The 17,104-nt window shown below is 40.1% G+C and overlaps 1 protein-coding gene across 5 annotated transcripts in view; it reads right to left on the bottom strand.

Moving 5' to 3' along the window:
• Nucleotides 1-5,369: 5,369 nt before the first annotated feature.
• The window catches only part of FEZ1 (fasciculation and elongation protein zeta 1), a 44,864-nt gene continuing 33,129 nt past the window's right edge, over nt 5,370-17,104 (bottom strand). For 3 of the 5 annotated variants that reach the window (XM_087969734.1, XM_087969736.1, XM_087969735.1), the window contains exons 5-11: nt 16,258-16,426; nt 14,354-14,377; nt 12,915-13,186; nt 11,920-12,000; nt 10,638-10,713; nt 7,369-7,434; nt 5,370-5,741 (exon numbers count right to left, since the gene is read on the bottom strand). In XM_087969734.1, coding sequence (XP_087825860.1) covers nt 5,725-5,741; nt 7,369-7,434; nt 10,638-10,713; nt 11,920-12,000; nt 12,915-13,186; nt 14,354-14,377; nt 16,258-16,426 — 705 coding nt within the window. In that variant the 3' untranslated portion in view covers nt 5,370-5,724. The remainder of the gene's footprint in view (nt 5,742-7,368; nt 7,435-10,637; nt 10,714-11,919; nt 12,001-12,914; nt 13,187-14,353; nt 14,378-16,257; nt 16,427-17,104) is intronic. The other 2 variants (XM_026671308.2, XM_087969733.1) reach the window with 1 other exon arrangement.

Raw genomic sequence — 17,104 nt, 5'->3', positions numbered from 1 at the left:
AAGTCAGGTAGTGTAAGAGCTTAACAGGAACCCAGGGGAGAATCAGATGATGCTTTCCATCTGTCTGCAGGCATTTTAAAAAATGACAGTAGTATCCATCAGTGTTGGGAATTGTTGACCCTGAACCCTTCTTTTTGAGCAATTTCCACCTGGCAGCTCTAAACACTGGCTTTTGTGTGTGTCTAATGCAGTTTTCTCCTTTTAAAAAGCCACAGGTTCAAGAAACAGATGTTTTCATGCAGATGGACAGTCCTAGAACTATCACTATAAAAGGCTCAGTCAGTTGAGTGAAGACAAACGATCTTCCTGTTCACATCACCTCCAACCACAGGTGCAGCTCTAAATATAACCCATAAAGGAATCTGTGCATGGAGCTATTCCTTATTGCTTCTGCCACACACCAAAAAAACCCACATGGCTGCTGTATTTTCTTCCAGTAAGGTATAGACAATTGCCTGCCAGAGAAATGATGCTTCTAATAGGCAAAAAAAAGGCATTGTGGCACAGTGGTTTGAATGCAGCATTGCAAGCTAACTCTGCCCACTGCCAGGAGTCCAATTCTGACCAGCTCAAGGTTGACTCAGCCTTCCATCCTTCTGAGGTTGGTAAAATGAGAACCCAGATTGTTGGGGGCAAGAGGCTGACATAGAGAGGGCTGTAAAGCACTGTGGGGCACTATATAATTCTAAGTGCTGTTGCTATTGCTATTTTTCTAAGCATGTCTCTGTTACAGTTGGAACATACATCAAGGGTGTGGTTTCCTCTGGTAGATTAGACATGGAACCCTCTCAAAATGATTGAGGTTTGCCCTTCATTCTACAACTGTGACGGCTTGGCATCTTGAGAGTAGGCTGGGCACTACCATGACTTCTGGCAGATCGTTGTATCATGAGATAAGGAAAGGCGAGAGAGAAGCCAGGGCCAATGTCTTAATAAGGAATAAAGGCAATGTGTGTGATGAACGTTCAGTATTTGCCAATTCAGCAGCTTAGGTGAAGCACTGTCTTAGGCAACTGAAACCTCTCGCTCCATCTCGCTTCCTTCAAACATCCCCTCGGAGGCAGTTTGTTGGCTTCATTTTGTGCATTGTACTCAGGAAAATGTCTCCAATGTGCAAAAATGAAAGGGAGGGAGGTCTCTACTAACCTATGAGCTACAATTTGTGGGAGTCTGACTTAGGAAATACATACTGTAACTCCATTTTCCTGACATGAATGTAATTTTCCCTCCCAGGGGGTGGAGGGGAATGCTGACAATGTTTTCAACAGAGAACTATGGCACCAATAATTTTATTTATAATCTGTGTGTTTTAAAACAATCTGATTCCATTTTTCTGATGCTGTAATAAGTGGGGCAGAAGGTTTTGCCCTCTAGGGCTTTTCTTCCTTGCTAGTCAAAACTTGTCCAATGGTTCATACACTTTCCTACACTGCAACCCCCATACAAATTTTGAACTTCCAAGATGAAAGTTTTGCCCATTTTACTATTCAGCAAGATATCCAAGTGTCAATTCTAAGAATTCCTTTCTCTTTGCTCACAAAACACATTTACCACCTACTCTTCTTTTAACTTTTTAAAACACAGATGTCCATCCCTGGCAACTTTCAGACTTGTGGACTTCAACTCCCAGAATTCCCCAGCCAGGATGGATGGATGGATGGATGGGGAATTTGAAGAGTTGAAGTCTACAGGTCTTAAAGTGACCAAGGTTGAACACCCCTGCTTTAAAAAGTTGAGAGGTTTAAATCAATCACTTTACATGATGGTTGAATCTACAATAATTCCTTGAGAATGTATTGGAGTGTCAGTGGGCATAAGCCAAGCCCCTCCTTTCATTATGAATCCTGATATGGCATGAATGTAATCTGTAATTTCATAGAAAATTCATTGTAATTTAGTATTAATTCATGTCCATTTATGATAAAGTGCTACCAGATGAGGTTTTTCAGCTGTATTTCCTTGCATTTTTTCCATCTTCTTATGAAAAGGTTTAGGAATAACAAATAAGGAGAGCCCAAATCCACTGCAGCGAATTCTCTTCCTGGTGTTGTATTTCAGCTGTGTCTCAGCCAGATATATGTATATAAAGAGGTTCTCCATCGTTAAAGGTCTCTGAAGGCATTAGCCATCTTCAGTTATGTTCACTTTATAGAAATGAATCTATGCAAACCTGGCATTTCCTTTCCTGCAAGCCCGCTCTCCTTGATTATCTTATTATTATTTTTTGAATTACAACACTCGTAACTGGATTAATCTTAATCGTGGTTTGAAAGAAGACCACTGCCAACACAAATGATCATAACCACAATGAATTGATTCTTGTAGTTAAACCTGGAAATAAAAGCTTCTAGTTTTCTCCTTGCACTGTAGCCGCATTAAACAGAAAAGCGTGGGTGGGTCTATACCCACTCTCTGCTCAAGCTGATTCTCATCAGCTTAAGCCCAGAGTAAATGTGACATCTAAATGCAGCCTGTAGGTCAGCACAGTCTTAGATAGGAGCTCGCTTCTCGCTGGGTTAATGGTGAGTTTAAGAGCTCCATAGACGAAGCATAGTGACATAGATACTGATGGCGTAAATGCTTAGAACCTACCCTTCTGTGCACTCCCATTCTTGATATAGAGTGTATCAGTATACGTTGCAACAATTAGCTCTATGTGCATTCCAAAGACTCTTTGCCTAACTGGACTGATGAAGCTGCTTGTCTTAGAGGAGCGAAAAGATTAGTTCAATTGCAATGATTCAGCCTTTGCTTGGATGACTGAGTGTCTTCATCCACAACTCGTCCTATCATTATGTTGTTCAATACAGAAAAGCTCACCAATATTTGGAGCAGAGCCTTACGCAGAGCCTTAAGAACAGGCATATGCCAGCATCGAGGTCAGAGCCGGACCTCACAGCTAAAGCTATAGTCTATCTGGACAAATCGCATCAAAGAAGACAAGCGGATACACATTTACAGAGTGAACCAAGGAAAGACTGGACCAAAATCAAAGATGCAGCTTCATCTCAGTATACCACCACAATTGAGCCTAACATTTCTGTTGTTAAGTGAGAATGTGTTAAGTTAGTGTTGCCCCTTTTATGACATTTCTTCCCACAGTTATTCAGTGGATCCCTGCTATAAGTTAGTAAGTTAGTATAAGTTAGTTGTGAAGTGAATCTAGCTTCCCCATTGACTTTGTTTGTCAAAAGGTTGCAAAAGGGGATCATGTGACTCCGGGATGCTGCAACGGTCATAAGTATGAACCAGTTGACAAGCGTCTGAATTCTGATCACGTGACCCTGGGGATGTTGCAAATGTCGTAACTGTGAAAAACGGCCATATGTCACTTTTTTCAATGCCTTTGTGACTTTGAACAGTCACTAAATGAACTGTTGTAAGTTGAGGACTACCTGTACAATGTTAAAGGGAGCATTAATTGAAGTAAGGAAGAGGGTAAAAGCATGCCACTATTGTGGTCCAAACTGAATGGGAACACAATCTTATGTGTAGCCTGGGCTTATTTCCAGCAGCAGAATTAATCTCTAAGAAGGATCAAGTGAGGTACTAATACCACTCTATAAATCTTTAATAAGACCACACCTAGAGTACTGCATCCAGTTTTGGTCACCACACTATAAAAAAGATGTTGAGACTAGGAAAAGTGCAGAGAAGAGCAACCAGGATGATTAGAGGACTGGAGACTAAAACATATGAAGAATGGTTACAGGGGAGACATGATAGCAGTCTTCCAATATTTGAGGGGCTGCCACAGAGAGGAAGGGGGTCAAGCTATTTTCTAAAGCGTCTTTAGGCCAGACAAGGAACAATGGATGGAAATTGAACAAGGAGAAATTTAACCTGGAAATAAGGAGAAACTTTCTGACAGTGACAACAATCAACCAATGGAACAGAAGTTGCCCTCAGAAGTTGTGGGAGCACCATCACTTGAGACTTTCAAGAAGAGACTGGACTGCCATTTGTCAGAAATGGTGTAGCGTGTCCTGCTTGGGCAGGGGGTTGGACTAGATGACCTACAAAGTCCCTTCCAACTCTGATAATCTGTTATATGTTAAGGATGTCATTTCCTATCATGAAAAGGCCCTACCAGGTGCACTTCAGAGAGCCATGATAAAGGTCAACCGTAGCAGGATGCATGCAGTACTTCATTACAGCTTTGTTTTACGATGCCATAAATTTTGTCAAATCTTTTCCTGGGGGCGGGAAGGGGAGGTAGCAAAAGCTTAGTGTACAGCTTCCTTTGGGATCTTCAGCTAGGACTCATTAAAAATTATCCTGCTAATTTGTGTATCTGCTGTTTGGAAGCCAGCATGAATATGCATAGAAGCTCTTCAACTGGCCTCTTCAGAATCTTTTTTTAAAGATGCGGCAAATAAATGGATGGGATCTTGCACAACAACAGGTATACAGCTTCATTTGATAATACTAGAGTAGCAGGGAGGCAAGGTTGGAATCAAGAAGACAATAAAATACAAATGGCAAACCATCATTTTTCTCATCCCAGAAAGCTAAATAATGCAATGCAGCTTTCCCCCAAAGAAGATACAAATGGATAGAGATTTACAGAGGAAATCAGTGAAGGATTGGAATAAAATCAAAGTTGCACCTTCATCAATATACAGTGTTAAAGGGAGCATTCATTGAAGCAAAGGAGGGGGCACAAGCATGTCACTATGTCATTATTGTGAGCCAAACTGTAATTGGCACACAATCTTAATGTGGACTTATTTTCAGAAGCAGAATTAATCTCTAAGAAGGATGACACTTCTCTCTCTCTCTCTCTCTCTCTCTCTCTCTCTCTCTCTCTCTCTCCCCTCCCTCCCTCCCTCCCTCTCTCTCTCTCTCTGTCTCTCTCTCTCTTTCTCTCCAACCTTTCCCAACCTGCTTTTTTTCAGCATATGTCCATGCTGGCTTGAGAATCTGAGTGTCAAAATCCAATATATTTGTGAGGTGTCACTTGGAGAGAAAAGACACACACAAACACACACACACACACACAACTCATCTGGACATGCCAGCCTTGGGGAAATGAAAAGTTGCTCCTTGTCCAACCAAACAGACCCTAGTACCAAACACGAGCAATATGTTCTTCACTCAGATTCCACACAAGGTGAAGAAAAGCAAGCATCTTTTTCTCTCAGCACAGCCTGGAAGTGAAGCAGCTCCCTTGATTCTTATACTTCATCTTTTTAAGGGTTCTACAAATTAAATATTGGACTGGTTTCTCTTCTCACTGATATCTATGAATCCATTTTCTGCACAGCATGTGCTAAATGAAACCATCTTTTTAACCAAATCGAAATTAATTTGTAGCAGTAAGGAAACTTCCAGTGATAAAATATTCAAGAAATACAACAACTCTTTAATTAAATGAAAGTTTTATTTCAGTATTCAAATTAGTCTCGTAACTGCTTGGGGAAAGGCGGACGGAGAGTACATGGAATATAGCAATGGCCGCCCTCCAAGACGGAGGGGGACAAAAGAAGAGGGGGAGAGAGGAGAGCAGGGGAACTAGCATTCCTTGCCTTCACTCATGCATTCAATGTTGACTATGACTAGAAACCAACAGTGAAGGATAGAATTTCACTCGTATTTAACCCCAGTTAATGCTATACATCTTAAATACACAATTCAGAAGTGTACATTATGTCATGCAGTCCTGTGATGGAATGACACCTGGCCTGGTCTCCTGTTGTCTTCAAGAGGCTCAAAACGTGGAGCTTAGGTAGGACAGAGAACTGGAAGAAGGGAAAGAAGAAGAGGGAATGAAAGGAAAATCAGTGCATGAAATTCTTCAATCAAATGGATTCTGGTTTTACTGCTAAGAGCATAAACTTAATAAAAAAAATCATTAACATGTTCTCAACGGTTTGTTTCTTTAGTTGCCATGGCTGAAGGCAATCACTGTTGAGGGCAGTGCAACTTCTATCTACTTTCCTTCAAATTAGTTCAAGAAAATTAGATTCATCCAGACTCAGTATCCGGCTGCATTAATTCAGGCAGTGTACATTAATGAGAAAACACCAGGATCCCTTGCATACACACCTGATAGCAGAATTCTTTTTATTGTTGTTGATCTCTCACAATATCCCAATTATATGTGGGGTGTTTGTTTTTTTAAATCTAGTTTAACTTCAATACTCTTCATTCAAGCCTAAACTTGGGTGAAACTGTTGTTCCTATTTCTATGAATAACTACTTTAAGCTGCGGAACCTTTGGTGTTCCCTGAGCTTGGTTATTTTCCTGCAGATGTTTCATTATCCAACTAGATGATATCATCAGTACTAGAAGAGAATGGGGTTTGTGGAAGAGGAGGAGGAGGAGGAGGAGGACTTATGGGGTCCTTGGTGCTGTCTTGGTTGTTTTCTAGCAGATGTTTCATTATCCAACTAGATGATATCATCAGTACTAGAAGAGAATGGGGTTTGTGGAAGAGGAGGAGGAGGAGGAGGAGGAGGACTTATGGGGTCCTTGGTGCTGTCTTGGTTGTTTTCTAGCAGATGTTTCATTATCCAACTAAGTAACATCATCAGTGCTAGAAGGGATGGGTTTCCTCTCAACAGCCTAGTCAGGGAGCAGTCGAGACAAAAACAATTTCCCACCTACACTGAGAGGGTAAGCAACTTGTATGTAAACAGAGAGCAAATCCCACTCCCTTATGACGTTCCCTATTTGGGTCATGAAATCTCTGCAAGAAAACAACCAAGCTCAGACAGCACCTCAGAGCGGACTCCACAGCTCCATCTTGGATTGCAGATATTTCTTCTACTGGAGCTACCACCATATAAGCATTGCTAATGAACCAGAAAAGACCAAGATCATCAAAAAAGCAAATTCAGTCTTTGAAACATGACTTCCATTGTTAAAACTTGTTCAACAAAATGCACATATTTTTAAAAAGACATGCATTCATTTTATTGAATTCATATCTATAATAAGGCAGGGTAATTAAAAAAAAATCAGGGATCTACAGGAACAGATCATCAGGTCAAGCTTCTTTGCCTAACAAACGGATGGCAAAGCTGGAGGGAAATCCCAATGAAGTTACACACCAAGGAGAAAAAGAAAGTCAGCAAACTAGTTATTGCTAAGCATCCTAATATGAGGGCTAGAAAAGTGAAGGACATAAGATGCAGCCCAGGTTGAGAAAGACATAAATTGTGGCATCTTTTCTTTTGGCCTCTGTAGAAAAGGCTGCACATTCAGTGCCAGATGACTCCAGTGAAAGCTTCAGATATCAATTTTTTAAAAATCCAGGAAAGACTTCTGCGTTGCAGAATAATTTCTGCTTGAACCAAGGAGAGTGAACATGGATCCATCCTCTAACTCTGCAGAAGGTTGGTTCTTTCTGTTCCTACTGTTACCTTTTAAAATGTAGTCAGTCAGCAGTGTAGGGACTTTTTCGTTGTCTTCTTTCATGGCAAAGAGAACTGAGGAAACAAGTTTGGACAAAAATCATTAGTGAGGTCCTCCTGATGAGTTATTTGTTTCTCTCTTTAACCTGCCTGGGCACTGAGACATCAACTGTTCCTCTGCCACATTAACTCTGCCTTCCGCAATCAATCCTTATATATGCCAAGTGAGGCGAGGAGCAAGACAGCACCCCATCAGTTCCAGATATGGAAGCAAAGCAGACTTATATTCAGATTTCTGCACCTTGGCAATGTTCTGGACTACATCACCTGAGGCACAGGGGCTAATTTGGAGAGTCCAGAACAGTGGTGCTATTCAGCAGGTTCTGACCAGCTCCAGAGAACCAGTAGCTGAAATTTTGAGTATTCGGAGAACCGGCAAATACCACCTCTGACTGGAGATTTTGCAGTAACCTTCCCCTGCCACGCCCACCAAGCCCACAGAACCAGTAGTAAAAGAATTTGAATCCCACCACTGGTCCAGTATTATGGAACCCATAACTCTGGCTTGTAACTACAATCACTCTGGATAACAGGCCTATTCCTGCAACATTTGGCAGTTAAGATGAGTCCTTCACTTTATTGGTCCTGTTTTAAGAAGATCTTAATTTCAGCGTTGCACAGAATCACACAGAAGGCCCTAGATGCCTTTCAAGCAAGCAGAAACACGTTTTATGCATTTTAGATGAAGACAAGGATACCAAAGTTAGACAGGCACAGAAAGAGACGGAAAAGAGGCCAGGGCAGGTTGCCCTGTGTTTTGCACAGTTGTAGGTCTGTGTTGAATTGCAGAGCTGCCTGGCATTAATGTGACAGTTACCAGATGTTGATTAGGGAAAGCTATTAAAGGCCTGCGCTGTAAAGAGATGCTATGATCCCATCAAGGTTCTTAACACAATGGTTAGATTCAATCACTGGCAAAACTTAGCACAGCCTTCTCTGCTCTTAACTATGGGGAGACTGCAAACATACTTTGGGGCATGTTGGTTGGGAATTCTGGAAGCAGCAGTCCCTGTAGATTATTTTATTTATTTTATTTATTTTGTCAAGCAATTATAAGATAACAGGTATAACTATAAACATAGCCATGGATACATGAAATGGATACATATAAGAAAAATAAAAAAGAAACAATACGACAGGGATGGTAGGCACGTTGGTGCACTTATGCACACCCCCGACAGACCTCTAAGGAAAGGGGTGAGGTCAATAGTAGACAGTCTACTATTTTGGGGGTTTGGGGAAGAAACCACAGTTTTTGGGGTTTGGGGAAGAAACCACAGAGTCAGGTAGAGTATTCCAAACATTGACCACTCTGTTGCTGAAATCGTATTTCCTGCAATCAAGTTTGGTGCGGTTTACCTTGAGTTTGTATCTATTGTGTGCTCTTGTATTGTTATGGTTGAAGCTGAAGTATTCATTGGCTGGTAGGACATTGCAATGTATAATTTTATATACTATACTTAGATCGGACCAAAGGCGGTGTAGTTCTAGGTTTTCTAGTTCTAGAATTTCAAGTCTGGTGGCATAAGGTATTCTGCAACGAGTAGAGGAGTGGAGAACTCTTCTTGTGAAATATTTCTGGACTTTCTCAACTATATTATCAGATACGTAATGCAGGTTCTAGACTGATGAGCTGTATTCAAGTATTGGTCTAGCAAATGTTTTGTATGCTCTCATTAGTAGTGTGATATTACCAGAGAAAAAGCTACGTATTTGGTTTTTAGAATAAGATAGGGACAATGAACTCAGTCCAGAAATAGGAAAGGCTACCATTTTTTAATGTGGAATGTTGAGCTGGTTTCTTCTTCATGTAGACCAAAGTGCCAATCCAGACTCTCAAATTCTATTGCGCTAGACTGGCCTTAGTGGATTAAGTATCTGAAAATGTGTATTTAAGCTAGGAGGGAAATAACATTGGAGGATAAATGTTAAAAAAGAATCTCCTGTTGGGGAATTGTATGCAAAAGGACTATGAATGTAAAATGAATTTAATCTGTTTTTATCCAAAATGTGGGGAAACCATACATTCAAATCGAATACTAGACACATTATTCATTAACTGTTGGTGGTAGCTTGGATACAAAGTCCAATATTTTGAGGATCTGCTTGCTCTGTGCATCTTATTTGGGAAGTTTCCTTCCAGCCCAGTAACCTGATCTCATCTCAGTATGTTTGCATCATGATCTGAAGCAGTTTTGCATTGTTAGTTAGACAAGGAAAAAAGAAGGGAGGAAAAAAGACAAATTTATCCCGGGTAACCTCTTTGCTTCTAGAAGCTTTGCTTCTAAACACAAATTGTCATTTGTACAAAACTCACTGTGTGCACAAAATAGCCATTCATAGCTCTCTGCTCTTTTCAAAAGAAGACAGGGTTTGTTCCAGTGAGTGCAAAACACAGTTGCCATAGAAACACAAAGGGAGACAGATGATTCTCCCAGAATGCACAAAGGACCATCACAACATCTCAACCTTTTCATTTTTGTTCCACAAATTATTTAGTCAGAGTTAGGGAGGCTAAATCCCATCGCTGGCAAATTCAGGTGTTTATAAAATAGCTGTTGAAGTTATTAACTCATCTATTATTCTAGGATATATTGGGTTTGGGTTTTTTTTACAATGATTTCTTAGCAAAATATTTTAGGAACTGCAATAGGATCTAAAACAACAACTTGAAAGTTCTAAAACAACCATTTATCTCAACCCAGACAATCTGTATGTCGCCCTATTAGCTCACACTTGTGTTTTTGCACACATTCCAATGCATACACATAGAGGAGGAAAGGGAATTACATTCACTCCAACTGGCAACACTTAGATACCACTCAGAACTGTTCAGAATTTGGACTAGACTGAATGAACAGCAATTCTGGTACATCATTCCTTAATTAGTCACACTTGGTTTCTCCTGTCATCAGAAAGAACTAAATAACAAATAGAAATTCTTTCCCTGGTTTGGAATAGTCAGAAATTACAGGAATAATGATCCCTCTAAAGACCAAATATAGCCTTAAGCCCCCAAAAGGATAACTACCCATTCAAAAGATGGCCAGGTCTTCTTCCCAGTTAGATTTCTCCAAAAAAAAAAAAATGATACTGGCATATAACTTTTATTTTTCTCCTTTGTGATTAAGGAAATGTTTTAAATTAAAGATATTTTCAATACTCCCCATGCCACATGGCAGATCAGGAACTTACATTCTAACATAGTATAAACTTACTGTTTGTAAGCATTTGCAAGTCCTCAACTGATGGAGGCACCCCTTTCTTCTCATATGGGATAACAGTATTCAAATACTGAAAATAAGAAATACTGGTAATTATAAATCCTAGCCATTCTTCCAATTAGAAACAACCATCCCGCCCTTTATTTTGTTTCCAAAAGAGACATAACAGACAATTCATACAATCAGTAAATAAGACAACAACATATTTTATCTACTGACTGTGTGAAGCAGATGTAGATGTAGAGCAGGGGTGTCCAACCTTGGCAACTTTAAGACTTTGTGGACTTCAACTCCCAAAGCTGGCTGAGGAATTCTGGGAGTTGAAGTCCACAAGTCTTAAAGTTGCCAAGGTTGGACACCCCTGATGTAGAGGGTCTAATTCTGTTTTGCAGGGAGGATAACCAGATATAATCTGTGTCATTACCAGCCAGAGAGTTGGAAAGAGTGAAAGATGTCACTAATAAAAATAATACTGGGTCAGATGGCCCAGGCGCATCAATTGACTGAAGACAAGGCCCTGGGTTCCTTAATTTCAAGACTACCTTCAGTTGGTCAAGACCAATCTTCTACAAAATGGTAATGTTGTTGCAGCATTCTACATGGGCTGCCTTTGAAAAGCATCTGGAAGTTCAGTTAGTTCAAATGCAACGAACCACATGGCTTTGTGCATATATTTGCACATATGTCACCTCTCTTGTGAGATTGCATTGGTCGCTGTTTTGCTTCTAGGCACAATTCAAGATGGTGATTGTAAATCATCTTTATAGCCCTACATGGTTTGAAGGCAGGTTATTTGAAGGACCATCTTTTCCCAATTACATCTACTCAATCCACCAGGCTGGGGAGACAAGAGTACAATATGAGTACCCACCATCAAAGAGGTCCACCAAGTGGGACCAAGAAGAAAGGCCTTTTCCATAGTGGTCCCATCCCTGTGGAACATTACCCCTATGAAGATAAGACTGGTCCCTGCCTTGATTCTTTTCTGATAAGCATTGAAAACATGGTTTTGCCAGCAAACTTGGGGATCCAAGTTGATATGGAGTTCATCAAGTGGTTTGTTTGAATGATCTTGCTAGGGCCATGGGGGTGTCTTGAGATTTATATTTGGGTTTTTCTTTCTGTAAGCCACCCGGAGTCACTGTGAGTAAGTGGGTGACCATATACCTTTCTTATACATTAATATACATAAATAAGTCAATAAAATAAACAACAACAATCATAACCTTAACCTCACATAAACTGTATCTTCTGGGTGAAACCAGTACACTCTTACCTGCTTTTCAGTTGCTGAATTTCCAAACGTCTGCCGGATTCCAGTTTGCAGAATATTTGAAATTCCTTCCATACTGAACCGCTACAAAGATGAGAAAACAGAACTCTGAAGGCTTGTTTTTAGAGTCTTAGTTGCTACTACAGGACTGTCTATTTGGACACAACACATTGGGCAGAGCAGGAGGAGCAGAAGTTTGACAAAATTCATCGCCATTCTGCCCCTGTAGATTCTGAACTGAAAAGTATCTAGTACAAAACTAACATTAGATTCTCCATGAACTAAATACACCTTGGATGAAAAAACTGTAGCTCTTGATATGTATCTCAGCCACAACTCTCAACAGCTCAATAACAACAAATGCTACAGGAAGTACCAGCAGTAAACCTTAATGACACAACTCATATTCTAAGGAAGAGTGTATATCCAAGATCCTAGATTGGTAAGATGCTTCATATATATATATATATATCAGTCTTAGAGATCAGTCTTCCCTTATTTGTCCCCTCCCCCCACCCCACCCCCAAGATGGGTTGGGATCCAGAGGCAATTTCTGAGTTGGTTAGATTTTCTGAGTATTACCATTCCTTTCACATCTGGAAGATCCTGGATGGGGAAAGCTGCAGAACAGTTGTGCAGGGTAAAGTATTTCAGTCATAAATTGCTAAGAGTATCCTAAAATCCCTCTAGGATAATTTTGCAATAACTAGACCATCAGCCAGAAGCCGGCATCAAATTCTCACTGGAGAAGAATTCACTGAATAGACATCCAACCAATTTGGCTTATAACAACAGCTTTGTGAATTTGGCACAACAATTGCTTATTTCTGAGCTCCCTTAGCTAAATGAATACCTAGCAAAATTACATTAAGACAGCCTGTAAACCATCTTAAAAGGAAGAGGGGAACAGGAACCTTAAATCTATGCTCTTAAATCTATGTCCTTATTTCTGTTTCTCCTTTTTATCTGAAAGCCATCTTCAGGGAATTCTCACTAACCTTAAGAGGCATCTGAGCTGCCCTTTCTATTCGATTGTTTTGCAGACTCAGCCCTTTTTCTTTCCTCCTCCTCTTCATCATCTCTCGGTGTTCTTTCTGCTTGTTCTGCACCTCCATCAGGATGGTGATGAAGGAGTTCTTCACTTCCTTCTCAAACTCCAGTTCATCTCGACAAGCCAGCTGCTGCACCAGCTCCTCCGAGTAATCCTGAATAGCACCTTCCACTCGATCCAGAAGCTCCAGAAGCTCCGAGACAGACATGTGCCCCAAACCTAGGAAGAAACAAGCGTGCCTGTTCATATATCAGGTGGACCATTCTGACCAAGATCGTGATAAGGAGTTTAGTGCTAGAATCTGTGCAAAGCTATGTTAGATGCTTACAAATTGCAGCATTAAATGCCAAAGGTCATTAACAATGTCAATTATTATTTTTCAGGACATTCATCACAACACTCATAATGGATTCATTAATTAGCGTTGTCATTTTAGTACATTAATTGGTTAAACCAGGATACACTTGGAAATGAAAAAAATTGTCTCGGATGAGAGAAAGCATGCATGTAATAAAATTTTAGAAGAGGCATTCTAACCCCTTTCGTTCTTAGCAAGGAGGAATGCCTCTTAAAATGATTAAAACTTGGTTTTAAAATAATTTAAAATACCTGCCCAGTGCATCAGTCAATCAAAATGTTATTCTAATTCAGTGTTTCTCAACCTTTGCAACTTAAGATGTTTGGACTTTAACTCCCAGAATTGTAGATTTCAACTCCCAGTATTCTCCCAGCCAGCATGTGGTTACAGGAACTCTAGGAGTTAAAAGTCCAGACATCTTAAAATTGTCAAGGTTGGGAAACATTTGTTGAATTAGTGAAATAATAGACTGCAGCCCCAATTACTTTAGATTATTAGGGAGTGGAATTTCCTGTCACCAAGCCAAGAATCCAAAAATAGGATTACAATCTACTTTAAGAAATCTCAGCAGAAAAGTTGTTTTACCTACTGAAGGCATGCTTGGAGGCAACCAAGATGTGGCTGGCCCAGATTTGTTCCCCACTAGAGGATTCCCCAGATGTGAAAATAATTCCATAGTTTTTGTATTTCGCATGCATTCACAATATGTGTTCACAGGCTGCATACAAGGAAACAGATGAGCATATTTAAGTCAGGGATACTGGCTTAAAAGAAAGGCGTATGCACTGGGACTGAATGATTGGTAGAGACTTCCTATGGCAAATGTGGGTCCCTTAAAAGCATGTTACGGTCTTCCTTAATGAGTAAAACATCCATAGATGAGCCTCTTTAAGAATTACAATGATTGTTTTAATGGCTTGGTGTTCAGTTTATAGTTGGGTTGAAGGTTCTGGTGTCTGTGTGCTTTTATTTACTTCTTTTTTCACCTGGGCACCTTATGTTTGTGGCTCTGAGAAACCATAACTCACCCCAGGTTCTAGGAATGGGGCAGCCTACAAATAAATAAATCAGCATTAAAGATTGCAAAAACTGGAAAGTTTAGTTCACACTTCAAAAACATATTCCATTTGTATCATGGAATTTGTGTCCTGTTCTAAGATGAATGATAAATAGAGAGAGCAAAATTAACATCTTCCTTCCCCTTTTTTCCCCCGCCCTCAAAGTCAGGCAGAATATAGCAATAGCAACAGCACTTAGACTTATATACCACTTCATAGCGCTTTTCCAGCCCTCTCTAAGTGGTTTACAGAATCAGCAATTTTGCCCCCAACAATCTGGGTCCTCATTTTAGCCACCTCAGAAGGATGGAAGGCTAAGTCAAGCATGAGCCTGGTGAGATTCAAACTACCGAACTGCTGGAAGTCGGCAGTCAGCAGAAGTAGGCTGCAATTCTGCATTCTAAGCACTGAGCCACCATGGCTTTTTCCTGCTCTTCTCAAAGTGGGCAAAAAGTAAGTTTAAAATATTTTTCCAGCTCCACAGTACTGAAGTAACCCCCTCCTTTCTTGAAAAAGATACCAGCAGAACAACTAAACAACCCCATGACTAAGAAACTCATCACAGCAAAATCTTGGTGCAATAACTTGAGGAAGAAAAGATACAGTGCAGCTAAAATGAATATATACTTTAGGTTCTGTTTCATAAAAGTCATCCTACATTTGAAAGAGAAGAGGATAGAGCTATTTTGCTTTATATCATGATTTAAATTTTGTTTACTTGGCTATTTGTCACTCCTTTCCTGCACTTGCAATGTGATTTCTTATCTTCAAAGCCACAGACATGCTAGATAATGCAGCATTATTAAAAATAATCTCCATTGAAAAGGCCGTATGGTACAAATCTTGTTTAAAAGGAAAGGAAATATAAGAAGGTCATTGGGGTCTTGATGTGCCCTACCACAATTAGCACAAAGAGAACAAATATCTGTACACTTCGATATGCAAGATCTGTATTGGAATGGAATGGGATATAGACAAGACTAGAATGTAGAATGTAGAATGTAGAATGTAGAATAGAATAGAATAGAATAGAATAGAATAGAATAGAATAGAATAGAATAGAATAGAATAGAATAGAATAGAATAGAATAGAATAGAATAGAATAGAACCACATGTTACAATATATTTTTGTCTGCTTTGAAGAAAGGGGAGGGGAGTGAGGAGGGGAGAGGAGCAGGGAGAGGAGAGGAGTGGGGGAAGATGAGAGGGGGGAGGAGGAAGAGGAAGAGGAGGAGGAGGAGATTTTTGTGCAAATCCATATCATTACTTTCTTTTTTCACTGATGCAATTCAATTTTGGGGCAGGCATTGCGTAATAACAACAGAGTTGGAAGGGACCTTGTAGGTCATCTAGTCCACAACGGACCTGCATACCACAGAGACAAGCCATTCTTGTCTGGTGTTTGTTAGGTAGTTTACAGACACAAGACAGCGAAAGGGAAATATTCACAGCCACACAACAGAAAGAGGTCTGTGCTAAATGTTTCATTGAGTTTTGTACCCCTGACAGTTTGGCTTCTGGAATCATGCAATCCTAGTTCCATTAACCTCCTCACTATCTGAGTGAAAAGAAGTGAGCTTTTTTGCACAGCTGAATCAATATCACCCTGAATTGGATCACTTGAAGTTGCAGATTTGATATTTGTTGTGTCACGTGTTTGCTTAATGTTTCTCCCTCGTGCCCTACTGTTCACCATACAATATTTGTAAATACGTGGGCTGGTAAATACTCTCAGGCAGAAGAATCTGAATTCCTTTGCTACAGTCTACAGCCCAGGAAAAGCTGCAGGGATAGTTGTACAAACTAGCTGCCAAAGAACAACAACACTTTACTGAGAGAGGGGACCTGTTCCTTTCAATGCACCACATCTTACCTTCACATGACCAATTGTTGTTCAGGCTTTGTGACAAGGCCTGAATTTCCTGCAAAAGGATGGAATCAGCCTGACTGCTTGTGTCCCCATCATCATCCTTCTCTAAAATTTCTTCTTCCTCTTCAGGGTCCGGTGAATTTTGCATCATTTCCTCAATTTCTTCAATCACCTGCAAAAAGAACAGTCAGCCAAATCAATTAAAGGCAATGGCTGGCTTCAGTGTCAGAAAAGGAGACGTTGCTATGGAAACCTTATAGTTGAAAAACTCAAATTCCCAGTTGAGCTATAAACGACAAACAGAGGGGGTTTTTTTTTCCCCTCCAATACGTAAAAATGCAGTCAGGGATACTTTAAAGCCTTATTTTAGATTCCCAAAACCAGAGTGTGAATTTTTTAAAAGGAATATAAAAGAGCCAGTGCTAAGTCAATATCCCCAACAATGAAATCTTAAGGAAAGAAAAGCTCCACTAGCCCAGCTTTCTTTCTGATGATGCCCAACCAATGTTTGTAGGTGTTTGCAAAACAGAAGGTGAAGCTATTATTATTGTGGTTGGTCACACAGCCAGCCAGATGTTTAGACTGAACTTGGCATTTTTATCCACTGATCAAATCCTTCCCAAGGAGCTAGAATAGACAGATATTAGTGTTTGATGATGTTAAAGACATCAGGATGTGCAGGATGTGAGCTATTCCAAGTAGATGCCTTTTGCAATGACTCATGATGATTTGATCAATACTGATGGTATTCAAGTGGTTCTCAAATTGCATTATTATTGTTATTATTATTAATTCAATTTGTATGGCCACCCATCTTATCTACGTGACTTTGTGTAGCTCAAAACAGGTA

The sequence above is a fragment of the Notechis scutatus genome, chromosome 7 (genome assembly GCF_049901735.1).
Source record: "Notechis scutatus isolate UNSWTSFEM ecotype Mainland chromosome 7, rNotScu1.2, whole genome shotgun sequence".
Classification (NCBI taxonomy): Eukaryota; Metazoa; Chordata; class Lepidosauria; order Squamata; family Elapidae; genus Notechis; species Notechis scutatus.
The sequence above is the reverse complement of the archived record's forward strand: the minus strand, read 5'-3'. Positions and strand labels throughout refer to the sequence as shown.